Source organism: Labrus mixtus, chromosome 12 (genome assembly GCF_963584025.1).
Source record: "Labrus mixtus chromosome 12, fLabMix1.1, whole genome shotgun sequence".
In the NCBI taxonomy this organism is placed as follows: Eukaryota; Metazoa; Chordata; class Actinopteri; order Labriformes; family Labridae; genus Labrus; species Labrus mixtus.
The window spans coordinates 1,515,104-1,532,603 of NC_083623.1; the positions used below are offsets into that span (position 1 = coordinate 1,515,104).

Consider the following 17,500-nt stretch of genomic DNA (forward strand, 5'->3'; position numbering starts at 1 on the left):
TCTCTCTCTCTCTCTCTCTCTCTCGCTCTCTCTCTCCCGGGTTTCCAGCTTTGTCCACTGTCCTGTCTCTACAATAAAAAAGGTCCTAAATAAATATTTTTTTAAAACCTCAGTATCCTCTGATACCGGCCCTGTGACAAACATCGTGATGACGATTCTGACGTCAAGTCGGGAAGTCGGGCACCTTATTTAGTTTCCGACTTGGAAACTCGTTTTCCCGACATGTCTGACACCACATGAATGCACCATATCCCCCCAGGATGGAGCTTTACAGACAACTGCCAGGAGAGAGTTCCAGAGAGTGCCCCCCCCCCCCCCCCCCAAAAGTCTGCAGGTTGGTGCGGGAAATGGAGAGCAGAAGAGGGTCCCAGAATCTGAGGTTTCAGGGTTGGAGAGTAGGAAAATCAGAAAGGTACTAGGGGGAAGGCCGTGCTGAGATTTGTAGACAAGGAGGAGGATTTTATATGTGATGCAGGACTTGACCGGGAGCCAGTGAAGGTGGGCGAGGGTGGGGGTGATGTGCTGCCAGGGCTTAGTGCAGGTGAGAACCCTGGCAGCTGAGAGGAGAGGTAAGTGATGTTTATCTGTTGTGTCGTATCGATTTAATGCTGACAACTAGTGCAAATAAAAACTACAGATTTAAGAGAAGAGGTTTATGACTGAGCAGAGGAAGTCACCTGCATGTTGGACAACATGAAAGAAAAAGTTGTTCTATGAGTCTCAGATCTAAAGAAGTCATGAAACAAACATTGGTATAAGTATCGGCCCTGAGTTCCCCATTGGTGCATCTCTGATTAAAATGAGTCAAAATGAGAAGTGGAGGCATCTACCAATCAAAGATAAGGGATCATGCAACAGATCCCACAACACATCGACAAAGCCGGGCAATGAGCTCCAGAGTCACCCCTCCCCCATGCCAGCTCTCGCCACTCAGAAAGGTACTGTTTATTTAGTTTAACTACATTTAAGCTTCTGCTGAATTTGCCCCGGCAAGAAATTAGGTCTCATTATTTATTTGTCCCAGTGAACCCCCCACCCCTACCCCTCCTTCTGTCTTCACACTGTTCAAATCTGCCTTATTAGCTTGACAGATCCAAGTATTCATATTTTGCAGAAGCCTTAGCAGGATTAAAATAAATCAGAAAAATTAACATATACATGAGGAAATTATGAAGATATTCTAAAAAACAGCATATCAGAACATTTAGTACAAACTGTGCAAATAAACAAGGAAAAGATTTTCATTAGAGAAATGTTTTGATGATTCCATATCGATTATTTTAGTCTCAATTAATGAAACGGTCCATAAAAGGAAAGGAAAGACTTTAAAGGTGACATATCCTCCTCTTCTTCTTCAGTGTAAATAAGTCTCAGAGCTCCTCTTCAACATGTGTGTGAAGTTTCTTGTTCTAAATCCACTCTGGTCCTGTATTTGATCATGTCTATAAACCCCTCTATTTCAGCCCTGCTCAGAACAGGCTGTTTCTGTGTCTGTACCTTTAAATATGTAAATGAGCTGTGTTTGACCACGCCCCCTCTCTGGAAGGGCTTGGGTGTACTCGGTCTTTCTCGCTCCATGTCCTATTGTTTACGGTGAGAAGGCAGACTCAGAGGGCAGAACAAACACCTAGCTGTGGGAGTGTCACCCACCTGGGGGAGGGGCTACTGCCCTTTGTGATGTCATGAAGGGAAAATCTCCAAACGGCCTGTTTGAGCACACATTTTCTGAAAAGTGGAGCAGGGAGAAGACGGAGAGGATGGACTTTTCTCATCATTGGGGGGTTTGTAGACAGACTAGAGACATGTATGTAAATTCCACCACCAGGGGGCTCTCAATCAAAACAACGACAAAAGATGATGCGGAGGCTGGCGGTGAATCATGGGAGTGATCCTGTCCGCTACCCCAACTCCAATGAAAAAAGAGAAAATGTTAACAGACTAGAATAATTTACATGAAGGTTTTTATTTTCTGGAGTATCATTCTGCCGTAGCTTTAAGATTCCCTCCTCCTGGAAATAATCCAGAAATATAAAAGGTTATAATTAATGAAAACACCTGCAGCTTTTCTTCTCTCTGAGTGTTTGGATGTTTGCCATCGTGTTGCAGAACGTCTGAACATCTGCTCTCTTTATATTTCTCTGACTCTCTCTCCTCTTCCTCCTAACAGACACAGAGACATCATCATCACTCATAACAGGCGTGGAAATGGCTTGGACAATATTTTTAATTGAAATATTTCATCAGAAAATCAGTTTCCCAGGCCCACGAGGGAGGAAGATCCGCCCTTATCGAGCACAGACCATTAGCTTCCAATTAACACGCGCAGACAGAAGAGACGCTTTCAAACGTGAGATTAAGACCGCGCCGAGGATTTAGACCCAAACTGTTCTCCGCTGGGAAGGGGGGGGGGGGGGGACCACATCCATTATTCCACAAACTGTAGGTAATATAGATTAGGCCGAGTAATTTCACTTAAAACACAGAATGGAACAGGCCTGCATAATAAGGATTTCTGAATTAATACGGAGCAAACAATTATTCTGAGGGAATAAACTGCAGCTGTAAGCACAATTTGTCCAAAAGTTAAAATGATTCTGTTGGTTTACCTACACACATAAATGTTGGGTTTAATTTTGAGTTTCAGACAGATGATTAAATTCTTAATAAATTAGAAAACAGATCAACATTTTAAACATTTTGAGGCCTTCAGAAGGTAAACAGACTGTGATGAAGTTGTTGTTTTTGTCCCTGACAGGCTCAGATTGTTATTCTCAGTGTGTTGATTATTATCCATGATGTCATAACCATCTCAGGTGGACTGACCACGAGCTACCTGAGTGTGAAACGATGGTTCATGCTCCTGTAGGAGACACAAGCTCGTCTGATATCAACCTCGTTTTAAGAACAACAAGATTTCACGATATCGAAGAACTACACTACCCACAATCCTAGAGTGTCACAGCGACGTCTCTGATTGGTGGAGCATTAGTAGGCTAGCTAGTTAGCTATCAGTAAATGTTTACAACAGAAACTTCAACATATTACAACACTTGACTTAACAGTATAAACACGATAACAACGGCAAAAGTTGCGTTTAAGAGGGATCATTCGCAATGGATTGTGGGATGTGTAGTTCCTTGACTCAGGATGAAGGTTATGTACAGTCTTGTACAAATGTTTTATAGTCACGAGAAAGAACAGAAAAAGAAATGAAAGAAAGAAAGAGGAAGAAAATAAAGTAAGTTAGAAAGGTGAGACGAGGGAAATGAGGAGGTGAAAGGATAAAAGACGAAAGGAAGGGGAAGGGGTGGAAAGAAACAAAAAGGAAGGAGGAGAACAGGAAAGAAGCAAAAAGAGGAGAACCCCGAGAGGAGACAAATAAGAGAAAAGAGACGAGAATTTGAGGGAGGTGAAGATCAAGAATTAAAAACAAGTAAAAGACAAAGGAGGATAAAAGAAAGAGTAAAAGGAGAGGAACAGAGTGAAGAAAGAGAGCAGGAGATGAAGAAGAAGAAGAGGACGATGACGAGGACAAGGAGCAGGACAATGACGAGGACAAGGAGGAGGACGATGACGAGGATAAGGAGCAGGACGATGACGAGGACAAGGAGGAGGAGGAGGACGATGACGGGGACAAGGAGCAGGACGATGACGAGGACAAGGAGGAGGAGGACGATGACGAGGACAAGGAGGAGGACGATGACGAGGACAAGGAGGAGGAGGAGGACGATGACGGGGACAAGGAGCAGGACGATGACGGGGACAAGGAGGAGGAGGAGGACGATGACGGGGACAAGGAGCAGGACGATGACGGGGACAAGGAGGAGGAGGAGGACGATGACGGGGACAAGGAGCAGGACGATGACGGGGACAAGGAGGAGGAGGAGGACGATGACGGGGACAAGGAGGAGGACGATGACGAGGACAAGGAGGAGGAGGAGGACGATGACGGGGACAAGGAGGAGGACGATGACGGGGACAAGGAGGAGGAGGAGGACGATGACGGGGACAAGGAGCAGGACGATGACGAGGACAAGGAGGAGGAGGAGGACGATGACGGGGACAAGGAGCAGGACGATGACGGGGACAAGGAGGAGGAGGAGGACGATGACGGGGACAAGGAGCAGGACGATGACGGGGACAAGGAGGAGGAGGAGCGTCCTCGTTTTCATTCCCAGAGAGAGTGCTGGGTTTTCCCTGCAGACGATGCGCTGCAGGGCAGAGAGGAATCCTTCACGCATCATCACCAGAGCAGCTGTGATTGGCTGCAGCCATTAAGAAGGGGGGGGGGGGAGACATTCATCATCATTATCATCATCTGTGATATTTACAGCTTAATGTAAGAGCTGGCACATTCCAGAGGATCCTCGCTGCAGAGCTGCTCTGGAAGGAGAACAAATTAGTTATAACTCATGAATTTTACAGAATGTTGTTCCTTTGTTGGAGCTCGAACCTGTTCTACATTATTTGTTCTTTGTTCTTTGTGAAAATTGTTGCAGAGCATTATTAACAATACTTCAGCTCTAGTGAGATCCTTTAGTCCCTCTGAAGTCACTAAGGACAAAAATGTCCACTTCCTAAAGACTGCTATAAAAATAGAACAGATTGATATTTATTTCTTTTTTTCTGAGTAAATCTCTTAAACAACTTCAGTATCAAATATTGAGTAATTATCAGGAATTTAACCCTTTAAATGCCAGTTTGATTACATGATTCTGGCATTTAAAGGGTTAAATTCCTGTCCAAAGACTCGTTAGGTTAACTGGTCACTCTAAGTCAGCCTCTCACTCGATGACTTTGGTGGTTGAGTGTCTAACTGTGTCGCTTTTGATGCAAAGAGACCGATAAGTAACAAGCTTTTCTGTGGATGATATCTTTGTGTGATATTTCCTCCTTTATTAAAGGCCCCACACACACTCATCATCATCATCATCATCATCATCATCATCATCGTCAGAAACGCCCATATCTACACTGATGACATTTCAGGAATGAAATTAGTCACACTTGACATTTTTTCTTCTCTCCTGTTTAATAGAATCTCAGTGAGATGAAGGAGAAACACATAATGATACGGATATTATGGATCACAGTCAAGTACAGATTTACATAATTCATTTAAAGTTGACACAACTTGTTAAAGCAAACAAAATGTTGACATCTTTAAAAATCAAATGATAATCACATATTCTAAATTAGAAAAGAGAAAAGAGCAGAATATTTAGACTGCAGAGGAAGAACTCGGCTGCTTCTTAAGCCCGTCAAAGTTCATTTAATTTTTGCCAGAATTTAATCTTATTCTTGTAGGAAAGTGGGAGAACTTTTATAGATATCTTCAGTTTCACATCTTTGCTTGACGCTTAATGGAAAACATGGAACACTTTCAGCTATTTAAGAAAATAAATCAAGACAACGTGCATCTTCCAAAACCTGCTATTGATTAGCTGTGTGTGTGTGTGTGTGTGTGTGTGTGTGTGTGTGTGTGTGTGTGTGTGTGTGTGTGTGTGTCTGTGTGTGTGTGTGTGTGTGTGTGTCTGTGTGTGTCTGTGTCTGTGTGTGTGTGTGTGTGTGTGTGTGTGTGTGTGTCTGTGTGTGTGTCTCTGTGTGTGTCTGTGTGTGTGTGTGTGTGTGTGTCTGTGTCTGTGTGTGTGTCTGTGTGTGTGTGTGTGTGTGTGTGTGTGTCTCTGTGTGTGTGTGTGTGTGTGTGTGTGTGTGTGTGTCTGTGTCTGTGTGTGTGTGTGTGTGTGTGTGTGTGTCTGTGTGTGTCTGTGTCTGTGTGTGTGTGTGTGTGTGTGTGTGTGTGTGTGTGTGTCTGTGTCTGTGTGTGTGTCTCTGTGTGTGTCTGTGTGTGTGTGTGTGTGTGTGTCTGTGTCTGTGTGTGTGTCTGTGTGTGTGTGTGTGTGTGTGTGTGTGTGTGTCTCTGTGTGTGTGTGTGTGTGTGTGTGTGTGTGTGTGTGTGTGTGTGTGTGTGTGTGTGTGTGTGTGTGTGTCTGTGTGTGTCTGTGTGTGTGTGTGTGTGTGTGTCTGTGTGTGTGTGTCTGTGTGTGTCTGTGTGTGTGTGTGTGTGTGTGTGTGTGTGTGTGTGTGTGTGTGTGTGTGTGTGTGTGTGTGTGTGTGTCTTTAAGGGGACTGTAGCTTGTTTGTACCCAAAAGGAGGACCAACAATAAACTCTTGTTTTAATTGTTAAGTTCTGTCTTTACAGTGCAGTATGACAGGCTGAAAACATCTCAAACGAGATGTACTAACTATTCTAGAAATAGATATCTCATATCAAGGCACTTAAAGGCAGAGTTGGTGATTTTTGAAAACTAGCATGATTTTGAAAGTAGCATTCCCTCTGTGCTCCTTCTAAAGCCAAAGATTGGTACCTCGTGGCAGACATTGGTTGAAGTTTTTACAGATTTACAAACTGATACAGATGATGGATTTTCTTTGTTCCTTTTTCAGAGAACCTGAGTTATTAATTTCTGTCAGGACCTAAAGACAATTTACACCAGAATCTGAAGAAGTGGATCTGGAGGAAATGACCAACCCTGACTTTAGCAAAGATTTAATAAACATATTATTAACTTATATCAGGTGAGGCACTGTGGGGATACGCTGCAGGAAGGCCTGGCAAACTGTTCAAACTGTTTCAGAGAGTTGTAAATGACAAAACTTCACAGAAACAGCCTTGTTGTTGCTTTGATGTCCGCGCTCTGAATGACTCACTTGTTCTCTATTTATTTCAGTAAATTAATGAATTGTTTAGTCAAAATTGGCAATTTTGTTTGTGGCGTCAGACTGGGAGAAATGACTTTTATCTGCAGAAGGCGAGCTGACAGGAAGAGCTCGAGGTTCATGTCAGCCTCCAGGCAACAAATGGAATTAACACAATGTCCTCAGAAGTCTTTCATGTTGCTGTTCCAGCAGATAGACAGGCAGGTGTGTAGATCTTCACAGTCTCATCCCAGGAACAGTCCACCACCTGCAGAAAACACAAGAAAGTGTAGCTTTAGCCATGCTAATGTTGTAGCTCTAGGATTGATCCACAACTTCTGTGGGAACTGAATTAGACAATAAACCTTTGGATGGATTATAATGAACATTTTCTCAAACTGTCAGTTGCTCTGAAAATCTATGACAATTTTATTTCAATTCAATAGATATCTTACACATAGAGAACAAACCAAATGATGTATTTCTGTAGGCCAACCAGGAAGTAGCATCACCATGTGGTCTAACGAGAATCCTCCTCTGGGATGTTTTCATTGGATTTTGGATCATTGCAGAAAATAATCTCTGTGTTAAACACACGTTTCTGAAGCGTAGGCGTTTTGTTCAGCAGGATAATCTTCACAGATGAACGCCATTTTTATGATGTTTGAAGCGTTAATGCGGCCGACAGAAGTAAAAAGCTAACGTTATGCTACAAGCTAACTACACCACGGTCGGATGATTGTGACGTCACTAGCGTTACGCTTCAGACGATCTCCGATAAACTAATCCACGTAGCTTAATAAATAGTTTACTAACATAATATTCACCTTAACCTAAAGATTAAACCTACAGGAGACATCTCCGACTAGTGAGAGAGTTCCCGCCCTCTGTGTCCGGCGTGATGACGTTTAATGTCCCCGACAAACACTGTAGTCACATTTAGCCGCTTGTTAGCGACCGCCTTTTTAAAGACGAGTAAAAACTTCAAACTTCACAAGTGGAGGTTTTACCTAACGTAGTTTATGTGGTCTAACAAAACACCAACATCTCTTCAGCTTGTGTTAACCACAGACCTTATTTCAGGAGTCTAACCACAAACACATTCAAAATCCCCGTTGACTTTTAGACGTTAGACCCCATGGCGCTCAAATGATAACTTACTCCCCTCCCCTGGTATCTCCACCCATGGACTCCACCCCCAGCCTAGAGCAAAATTTTAGTGGAGGTCGGCCATTTTTATTCTCGCTAGCGAAGGAGTGATGTCTACGGGGAAAACTCGGGGGGGGGGGGGGGTCATTACATTTAAAGAGACACACACACCAAAACGGAGCGTTCTGAGAGAGCTGGTTTATACAGGGTCACAAACCTCCTCTGGTGCTTGATTCATGTTATATTTTGAACAAAGCACAGCACAGATGTTTCATTTAGACCACAGGGGGACTGTTTGAAAAGGTGGAGGAGGGGACTGTTTGAAAAGGTGGAGGAGGGGGACTGTTTGAAAAGGTGGAGGAGGGGACTGTTTGAAAAGGTGGAGGAGGGGGACTGTTTGAAAAGGTGGAGGAGGGGACTGTTTGAAAAGGTGGAGGAGAGGACTGTTTCAAAAGGTGGAGGAGGGGACTGTTTGAAAAGGTGGAGGAGGGGACTGTTTGAAAAGGTGGAGGAGAGGACTGTTTGAAAAGGTGGAGGAGGGGGACTGTTAGAAAAGGTGGAGGAGGGGACTGTTTGAAAAGGTGGAGGAGGGGGACTGTTTGAAAAGGTGGAGGAGGGGGACTGTTAGAAAAGGTGGAGGAGGGCGACTGTTTGAAAAGGTGGAGGAGGGGGACTGTTTGAAAAGGTGGAGGAGGGGGACTGTTAGAAAAGGTGGAGGAGGGGACTGTTTGAAAAGGTGGAGGAGGGGACTGTTTGAAAAGGTGGAGGAGGGGGACTGTTTGAAAAGGTGGAGGAGGGGGACTGTTTGAAAAGGTGGAGGAGGGGACTGTTTGAAAAGGTGGAGGAGAGGACTGTTTGAAAAGGTGGAGGAGGGGGACTGTTAGAAAAGGTGGAGGAGGGGACTGTTTGAAAAGGTGGAGGAGAGGACTGTTTGAAAAGGTGGAGGAGAGGACTGTTTGAAAAGGTGGAGGAGGGGGACTGTTAGAAAAGGTGGAGGAGAGGACTGTTTGAAAAGGTGGAGGAGAGGACTGTTTGAAAAGGTGGAGGAAAGGACTGTTTGAAAAGGTGGAGGAGGGGGACTGTTAGAAAAGGTGGAGGAGGGGACTGTTTGAAAAGGTGGAGGAGGGGACTGTTTGAAAAGGTGGAGGAGGGGACTGTTTGAAAAGGTGGAGAGGGGGACTGTTTGAAAAGGTGGAGGAGGGGGACTGTTTGAAAAGGTGGAGGAGAGGACTGTTTGAAAAGGTGGAGGAGAGGACTGTTTGAAAAGGTGGAGGAGGGGGACTGTTAGAAAAGGTGGAGGAGGGGACTGTTTGAAAAGGTGGAGGAGAGGACTGTTTGAAAAGGTGGAGGAGGGGGACTGTTAGAAAAGGTGGAGGAGGGGACTGTTTGAAAAGGTGGAGGAGAGGACTGTTTGAAAAGGTGGAGGAGAGGACTGTTTGAAAAGGTGGAGGAGGGGGACTGTTAGAAAAGGTGGAGGAGGGGACTGTTTGAAAAGGTGGAGGAGAGGACTGTTTGAAAAGGTGGAGGAGGGGGACTGTTAGAAAAGGTGGAGGAGGGGACTGTTTGAAAAGGTGGAGGAGAGGACCGTTTGAAAAGGTGGAGGAGAGGACTGTTTGAAAATGTGGAGGAGGGGACTGTTTGAAAAGGTGGAGGAGGGGACTGTTTGAAAAGGTGGAGGAGAGGACTGTTAGAAAAGGTGGAGGAGGACTGTTTGAAAAGGTGGAGGAGGGGACTGTTTGAAAAGGTGGAGGAGAGGACTGTTTGAAAAGGTGGAGGAGGACTGTTTGAAAAGGTGGAGGAGGGGACTGTTAGAAAAGGTGGAGGAGGACTGTTTGAAAAGGTGGAGGAGGGGACTGTTTGAAAAGGTGGAGGAGAGGACTGTTAGAAAAGGTGGAGGAGGACTGTTTGAAAAGGTGGAGGAGGGGACTGTTTGAAAAGGTGGAGGAGGACTGTTTGAAAAGGTGGAGGAGGGGACTGTTAGAAAAGGTGGAGGAGGACTGTTTGAAAAGGTGGAGGAGGGGACTGTTTGAAAAGGTGGAGGAGGGGACTGTTTGAAAAGGTGGAGGAGGGGGGGAATATGTCCTCTTTAATAATCATTACTTGAAATATTAATTCCATTTCCTGAATCCTAACAATAGGGTCCCCTTGTTTGACGTTTTCTTCCAGCTTTAGTCAACAACACAAAGGAATCTAGTGATAAGACGTTTTGATACCATATGGTCTGAGTCTTCACTACAACAGAACACAGTTTTTCTGCAGAGTTTATTGTCGTACTCTTTTATTTCAGAAACACTTCGAGTGTCCAGGTGAAATAAAACCTGAACTCGTCTGAGCTCTCTCTCTGTGGACACTCAGGGAGGGCTGAGAGACGAGACGTTCAGCTCTCTGTCTCCTCTGGCACACACTCACATCAAAGTGTTCCACCTAAATTGCCCTCCATTATCTGGTCTGGGACAAAGACATTTAGAAAGACAGCTGACTGGTCTCAACTCTACACACTGAAATCTTTCCTTCCAGTTCCTCCTTTAGTTCTCTTATTAAAGTAAAACAACTGAAATGATTGCTAAGTTTTCATCCGTCGTTTGGTGTAATTATTCTTTTGCTTTTATTGTTCACCACTCTTTCTGTTTGTTTTTTCAACTCAGTGCACTTTTTCTCTCCCAATGGAGGTGACTAAATAGCTCTAACTGCGGACAACGTTCCTGTTAATAATTGTGAGTATGAGAACATTCAGGCAATATGGGGCTGACGCTTTTCTCTCAGTTGTGTATTTCCTATAATTGTTGAGCATAATAGTTTCCCTGGAAGCCTGTTAGTCCACAGGAACAAAAGCCTGTTCACAAATCGTGGAGATTTGGTCATCTAGAGGTCATCTTCAGTTAGAATCTATGGTTTGGCTTCAGAGTTTAATTTGGGTTACATTAACAAAACCATTTGTAACCTGTCAACTGTGTTCTGACAAAATAGCCTCTGAGAGCAGCGGCAAACTTTTTAGGTTTTCTGGTTTAGCCAGCGGTTAGAAATGATGGACTTCTGACCAAGACTTCTTATTCTGTATGTTGCCTTTTTTTTTTTTTAAATACAGGCAAGCAACATCCACATGACAGTTTGACAAACAACAACAAACAGCATCAATCTGACAGATAGACAGAGAAAAACTAAATAGACTAAATTATTAGAATCCCTTCAGTATTCATAAATTCACCAAAACATTTTCAATCTGATTACAGTTTACGTACAAATCTACATGACATGCCGAGCTCGCCCCCAGCGGAGAAGGCGTTGCACCAACCAAGCCCTCGGTCACAGGAACCCCCACTCTCAATTTTAGCTGGAGTTCCCAATGCGTGAACACCCGACTCCGTCCGACCCAGGATACCGGCCAGCAGGGCCCAAGAGAGCCGAACCCTCCCACCTGACCTCGCTGTGACACCGTGTGGTGCCTTTGTTTTCAGTCCGAATTGCAACTAGGGATGCGAGAATAGAGTTGGAGTTGGAAGAGGCCGTCTAGCAGCAAATGTTGAACTGCCCTTTGAGATGTCGTTTCTGTTTCGATAAGCAAAAAAACTCAATCGGTGTTGGATGACCGCTGATTGGTTTAGAGACTGCATTAGTCAATTGGTTCTGATTCTTTTTCTCTGCACAAGGTCTGTTTTCCTATGTACAGCCAATAAATACTAAACGAGATATCATACCAAAATCCAGTGCTGCGCATTAGGATTCTGCCTTTATTTATTTTTCTCTATATACGATACTATATGATACAGCATAAAATGATACGATAAGAAACATTACGATGCAATACCATGCCATAATTTACGGCACAATACAGTAGACCAATTTGGAGTAGAGTAGATAATAACATCACAACATTTGATGCTGTTGCAGAGTGCAACAACTGGAGGCATTTTGACACTAACAACATTAATCTGAAAGACACAGAAATGGAAAAGAAAATCCCTTAAAGACTTAAAGATTTCCTCAGCAGGGGAAACTCAAACACTTGAGATGTTTCATATGATGCAGTGCTGTGGAGACATACTACGTGCCTCTCTCGCCCTCCCACTCTGGAGTATGTAATCAAGCAGGACATGGCTATCATCTGAATGTCACGCCTGTGAGGGGACGTGACTATCAGCTGAATGACACCCTGCCTCTCTGTCATCTCTCCTGGCTGAAGAACACAGCGGCTCACACAGAGCTCACTTCTTTCAGAGTAAAAACACCGGCTCCACTTCACGTCTGGCATGACGAATACAAAGCCACTTTGTTGATGTGGACGGTGACACAAAAGAGGAAGCAGCTGCCTGCTGGTTGAAGAAGTTTGCTTACGAATGCACAAGTGATGGTTTGACACAAACAACACCGTCAGCCGTCGGCGAGCGGTCGTCGCCCGAGTTTTTGCGGTGTGTCAAGCTTCGTCGCTACCAGTCGGCCCTTTTTCTACAATTCTACAATTCACTTAGCAGACGCTTTTCTCCAAAGTGACGTACATCAGAGAGTAAGAACAACACAAGCAAGGATCTAGAAAAAAGGGAACAATGTGAGTAAGAGCAAACGATCAGCTTTGAGTCTGATTGGACACACAGGTGCTGACAGGAAGTGACCAGAGGCAAAGCACAACATTGAGGGCAGTTCTTGAGAGCTCTAATCAGTATAGAAACCATCTTATAAGTCGTCGTTATCAAACAAAAACCATCGTCATTACCATCATCATCATCAATAATATGGAGACCATCATCATTAAGTTAGTAGGTATTCATGAAAGAGCTGGGTCTTTAGCTTTTTCTTAAAGGTGCAGAGGGACTCTGCAGATCACATGGAGTTTGGAAGTTCATTCCACCACCGGGGGGCGACAGAGGAGAAGAGAGAAGAGAAGAGTTTTTTTGGCCTATTTCACATGTCGAATCATTATGAGCCGTCACCGGCGTAGTAGGGGGTAGGAATCTCTCTGATTGGCTGTTCAGCTCAGCGAAACAGGAGAGCCAGTGCACGAGAAGAAAAACGGAAGCACCTCTTCTCTTATTCCAATAATGAAAGACCAAGGGCTGACAACACTAGTGGCATTTTCATCTTTTCTCAGACATTATTCTCCATTAGAAGTTCCTATATTACGAGTGTTGAGCGACAGCGGTGAGAAAATTGTCTTCTCGTATCATAACAACGGTTTATTTATCTGCGTTCTTCCTCGTCCTCTTCCGGTTCCCCCTTTTTGGAATGACGATTACAGACTACCGCCCCCTGCTGGCATGGAGAGTTATTGCCTCTCACGCATGCGCAGAACATACGTGGTGGTTGGCCGTCGGCTGTAGTCTTTGCGGTGTGTTCAAGTGCAACTTTTTGGCCAAGACAAAAGGCGTTGCGAGGCGCCACCAGTTCTTGGCCGTCTGCTTGGTGTGTCAGGGCCTTTACTGTCACTGTGCTGTAGTTTTCTCTCTCTTATTTGGATGTGTGGGTCCTAAAAGCCTGCAGTCAGAGGAGATGTATTAACATGTCAGCAGGGTTTGTGCTGTAATTATTTATAATCCATCACAGTGACAGACTGAGGCTGTTTAAAATGTGTCACAGTTTAACTTCACCTGTCATATTTGTGTCCTGGTGTTTATATAGAACTGTCTGCTGTTGCTCTTTGTGTGAGTGAACGATAAACCATTAAAGCTCCACCATAATGGGCTCCACAACATTGTTGACAAAAAGTAATTGGTAGATCAAAAAAAGTCAGGTTTCATCCATATGCAACTGTGTACCAGCTGTTTGTGTTGCTGTCACCAATCCTTTGACTTGTATTATTGCTAGCTTGACCGCAGAGCTCTGGTTGTGCAAACTGACGCCAAATGGTTTGTAATATTATGGGATAGACTGATGTAAAAGTTATTTGACAGGATATGTATCGAGATGGGGAAAGAGGGCGAGAGAGTGGGGGATAAAGTGCACCTTACAGCGTCAGGATCAAGACTCTCTATTCTTGGCACCCCATCGTGTCACTTAAACAAATGACATGACGGGATGACTAAAAAGGTTGTTTGAAGATGATTCAATTCAAAAGGTAAGAGGTAACTAAATTCTTCAAATCCATCCTTTAGCAAAAATATCCTCAGTTCTTGTGAATAGCTTTGTTACAAGTCAGGCAGGCTTCCCTGATTCAACTGGCAAATCAGCAGCTGGGAAGCTCTGTTATAAGGCACTCTACTAAGACAGCTCGCCCTCTCTCTGCAAGCTTTGCTATGAACAGCTCATGTTGCCTGGTTTGTGAGGTTGGACTTAGGAAACCCTCCATTTATGCACCTGTTAGACACACTAGGTTGGTTTGGTTTCTGTGCTTTTTTCAATGAGTATTTTCTAGAGAAGCCAGTCAGGTCTGTTGTTTGGGTTTCTTTTTTCCCCTTCAGAAGCAGTCAGGCCCTGTTTTGTTCATTCATTTGGCAAAAACCACCTTGTCCAATCCTCTCCCACGTATTGGAAACATGGTGGTTCAGCCAACCAACAAATGGACTTTGTAATTTCTTGGGGCCACCCTGCCAGCTTGACCAGAAAATTAACTTCAGTGTATTTGTTTTTGACAACCAGCCACAGTCACATCAGCTGCATGTGATCTTACAAAGCCTCCACCAGAGGCACAGTAGCAGAAAGCAGGAGTTTGAAAAAGGTCAAACTACAACAGAGGAATCTGTGCTTGTCCATCCGGTTGATTATGTAATCCTCCCTTCTCTGCTGCAAAGATTCCCACTTGGACAAACTACTTCCCTAGTCTTGAATCACAAGGGAACTCCAAGGTATTCTGCTTTTGAACAATTACAAGGCTACTATTGTCAAGGCATGTTCATTGTCGTTAACAAATCTGACCAGTTTTGGCATCATAGAATCGAGGAAAATGAATATCCAAGGACCAATCTAATGATAAACGATAAAGTGACCTTACTATATGATCAGACATTAAGGAAACATGTTGAAGTGCTGGCTTCTCTGACAACAATGCACACTGGGTTGTTTTGGACGCCCCTCGGTTTGCCAGATATGAGAGCAGTTATCAGGTCAACAGGTGTTGCAGCGATGGAAGCGGGCGAGAGAAGTGGTTCAGATAGAAGTGATTGTACCCGACCTAAAAAGCCTCTGCATGTTTCTAATAAGCTCCACGAGCAGAAACGTGCTCAAACTAGGATCAATATTGGAGATGCTTTTGAAAAATGGAGAGAGGTTAGAACACAGAAAGGTTTACAGACCCATGCAGAGCTGGATAAACACTGAAGCTTCAGAGTCCACCACATGGTGACCTGTGTGAGCATGGACTCTAGAGAGGAGGGGGCGGGGGGATTGGCCTGAATGCTCTGGATTTGTTTGGACCAGAGAAGGTAGGCGGTTTGAAGGCACCCCCACACGGGGCTGTTTTGGACGCCCCTCGGTTTCGGTTCGCATGTCATTCCCTACTCTCTCTGTTTCCTTGGTTTTCTACTCAATCAACAGTCCTGTCAATCCAAGGCATATAAAGCCACTCTCCCCCCCTAAAAAGGGCTTTATGGCTTTTCGCAGCACCCTCTTACATCATGTGTTTGATCTGTACACAAAGGCAGCGTTCCCTCCATCTTCACAGCATCACCTCCCTCTGAATCATCGGGCTTCCCTTCTTGCTTGCCTTTGGTCCCCTCCTCACTGAATCTTGAATCAGTGAGTCAACAAGCTGAACGGACTTTCAGGACGTGAGTAAGCATAGCCGGGGCCGTGCGGTGAGTCAGCCATAAGAGGAAGAGGAATGCCCCTCTTTAATTAACTTTAACAGCCGGCCGTAATGGAAAGGCACACACACGGGCCAAGACTGCAGCAAAGCACACAAAAAGAGTGAGAGAAGTATTCAAAGAGAGAGAGTGAGAGAGAGAGAGAGAGATGACAAGGAGGTGGGAACGACTACATGAAAAAAAGGCTGCGAGACTAAAGGAAATATAAAAGCCATCCAAAGTTCAAAGTCCGACTAATATTCTGTGTAAATTACTTTTCTTATTAACATTAATTAAAACACTAATAAGCTGGTGGTAGATATGTACTTCTAATGGGAAAAAGCACATAATGGTCATAGTCTTAACGACACTTACTATCACTGTTGAGTCGTCATGGTAACAGGGCTTTGGGAGTGACAGCTTCTATGACACTTCCCGAGAAACAATCTGACTGTGCAAAAAACCTTCAGTTTCTGCGTAGGAGGAAATATATGTACGGTGAAAAGACAAAGGAGAACGGCAATCCTTTAAGTTCATTGTTCTAACAAAATAAGAACCTTTTTATTATTAAAGGAGCAGTATGTAACTCTGACCCCTAGTGTTTAAAATGTGTACTGCAGTCTAAATTCTAAACATCATAGAGATCTGTCCCCCCCCCTCCTCTCTAGAGTCCATGCTCACTCAGGTCACCATGTGGTGGACTCTGAAGCTTCAGTGTTTATCCAGCTCTGCATGGGTCTGTAAACCTTTCTGTGTTCTAACCTCTCTCCATTTTTCAAAAGCATCTCCAATATTGATCCTAGTTTGAGCACGTTTCTGCTCGTGGAGCTTATTAGAAACATGCAGAGGCTTTTTAGGTCGGGTACAATCACTTCTATCTGAACCACTTCTCTTGCCCGCTTCCATCGCTGCAACACCTGTTGACCTGATAACTGCTCTCATATCTGACAAACTGAGGGGCGTCCAAAACGGCCGTGTTTACAAGGAGGACATACTGACTGCTGCATTGTTGTCAGAGAAGCCAGCACTTCAACATGTTTCCTTAATGATCAGATAGTAAGATACCTTTATCATCTCACTCTCTACACATCTCACTGACTGGACCTTTTAAATATAATTAGTTAAAAGAAAGAGCCAAGAAACAGAGGGAACGTTTTTGTGTGCATTTTGTACACCGATGTTGAAGAAGCACAAAACAGCATCTGGCAATTTAGTCAGTTCTATGAAAGACTTTTTACAAAGTGACTAACCTGCAGACCTGTAAATGGTTCTCATCTGGCATCCCTGAATGATCTATTGGCTCTCACTCACTTTGTCACACAGAGTCAGCGGTGCTCTGATTCGTTGCTCGTGCGTGTGGTTTGTCCTGCAGTGCTGTAAGCAGGGTGATCCATCAGACACATGTGGCTACACCCGGATAACACCAGAGACCACACCATCCAGGGAGGGCTGGTGTGTGTGAGTGAGAGATAAAAGAAAGAAAAATGTAATTGATCGGGGCAAGTAGTGATTAGAAGAGAGAGGCTAAGAGCAACTACGTACTGATATCAGGAGGAGGAAATTAAAACCAAAAAAACAAAGTCTGAAGGGGAGAGCGAGAACAGACCGCGAGGAAAGAAGAATCAGCGATAAGAAAAAGAGAGAGGGGGTGAAGTAAAGTTGAGAGAAAACACAGAAGACGAGGTGAGGAGTCTGATATCTCACAGTGGGACGGATAGTGGAGCATCCTCTAGTTTCCAGCAGATTAAACTGCTGTCAGGATTATGAGACCAGGCGGCCATATTTATGGAAATGATGTGTGAGTTCACTGTCAGTTCTTACAACAAAATGCTAATGCAGCACTTTATTTCTTTCTCAGTGTAGGAGATCTTGATGCTTACTAGACCCCACCACTGACAAAGGAAGACTGTGTGACTTTTTACACATAAATATATCAGAGATC

At 44.2% G+C, this 17,500-nt stretch overlaps 1 protein-coding gene across 3 annotated transcripts in view; it reads right to left on the bottom strand.

Annotated features, from left to right (window-relative positions):
- Positions 1-4,857: 4,857 nt before the first annotated feature.
- pex7 (peroxisomal biogenesis factor 7) overlaps positions 4,858-17,500 on the bottom strand; it is a 65,518-nt gene continuing 52,875 nt past the window's right edge. For 2 of the 3 annotated variants that reach the window (XM_061052876.1, XM_061052877.1), the window contains exons 11-12: positions 16,809-16,932; positions 4,858-6,968 (exon numbers count right to left, since the gene is read on the bottom strand). In XM_061052876.1, the coding sequence (XP_060908859.1) occupies positions 16,852-16,932 (81 nt within the window). In that variant the 3' untranslated portion in view covers positions 4,858-6,968; positions 16,809-16,851. The remainder of the gene's footprint in view (positions 6,969-16,808; positions 16,933-17,500) is intronic. The other variant, XM_061052878.1, reaches the window with a different exon arrangement.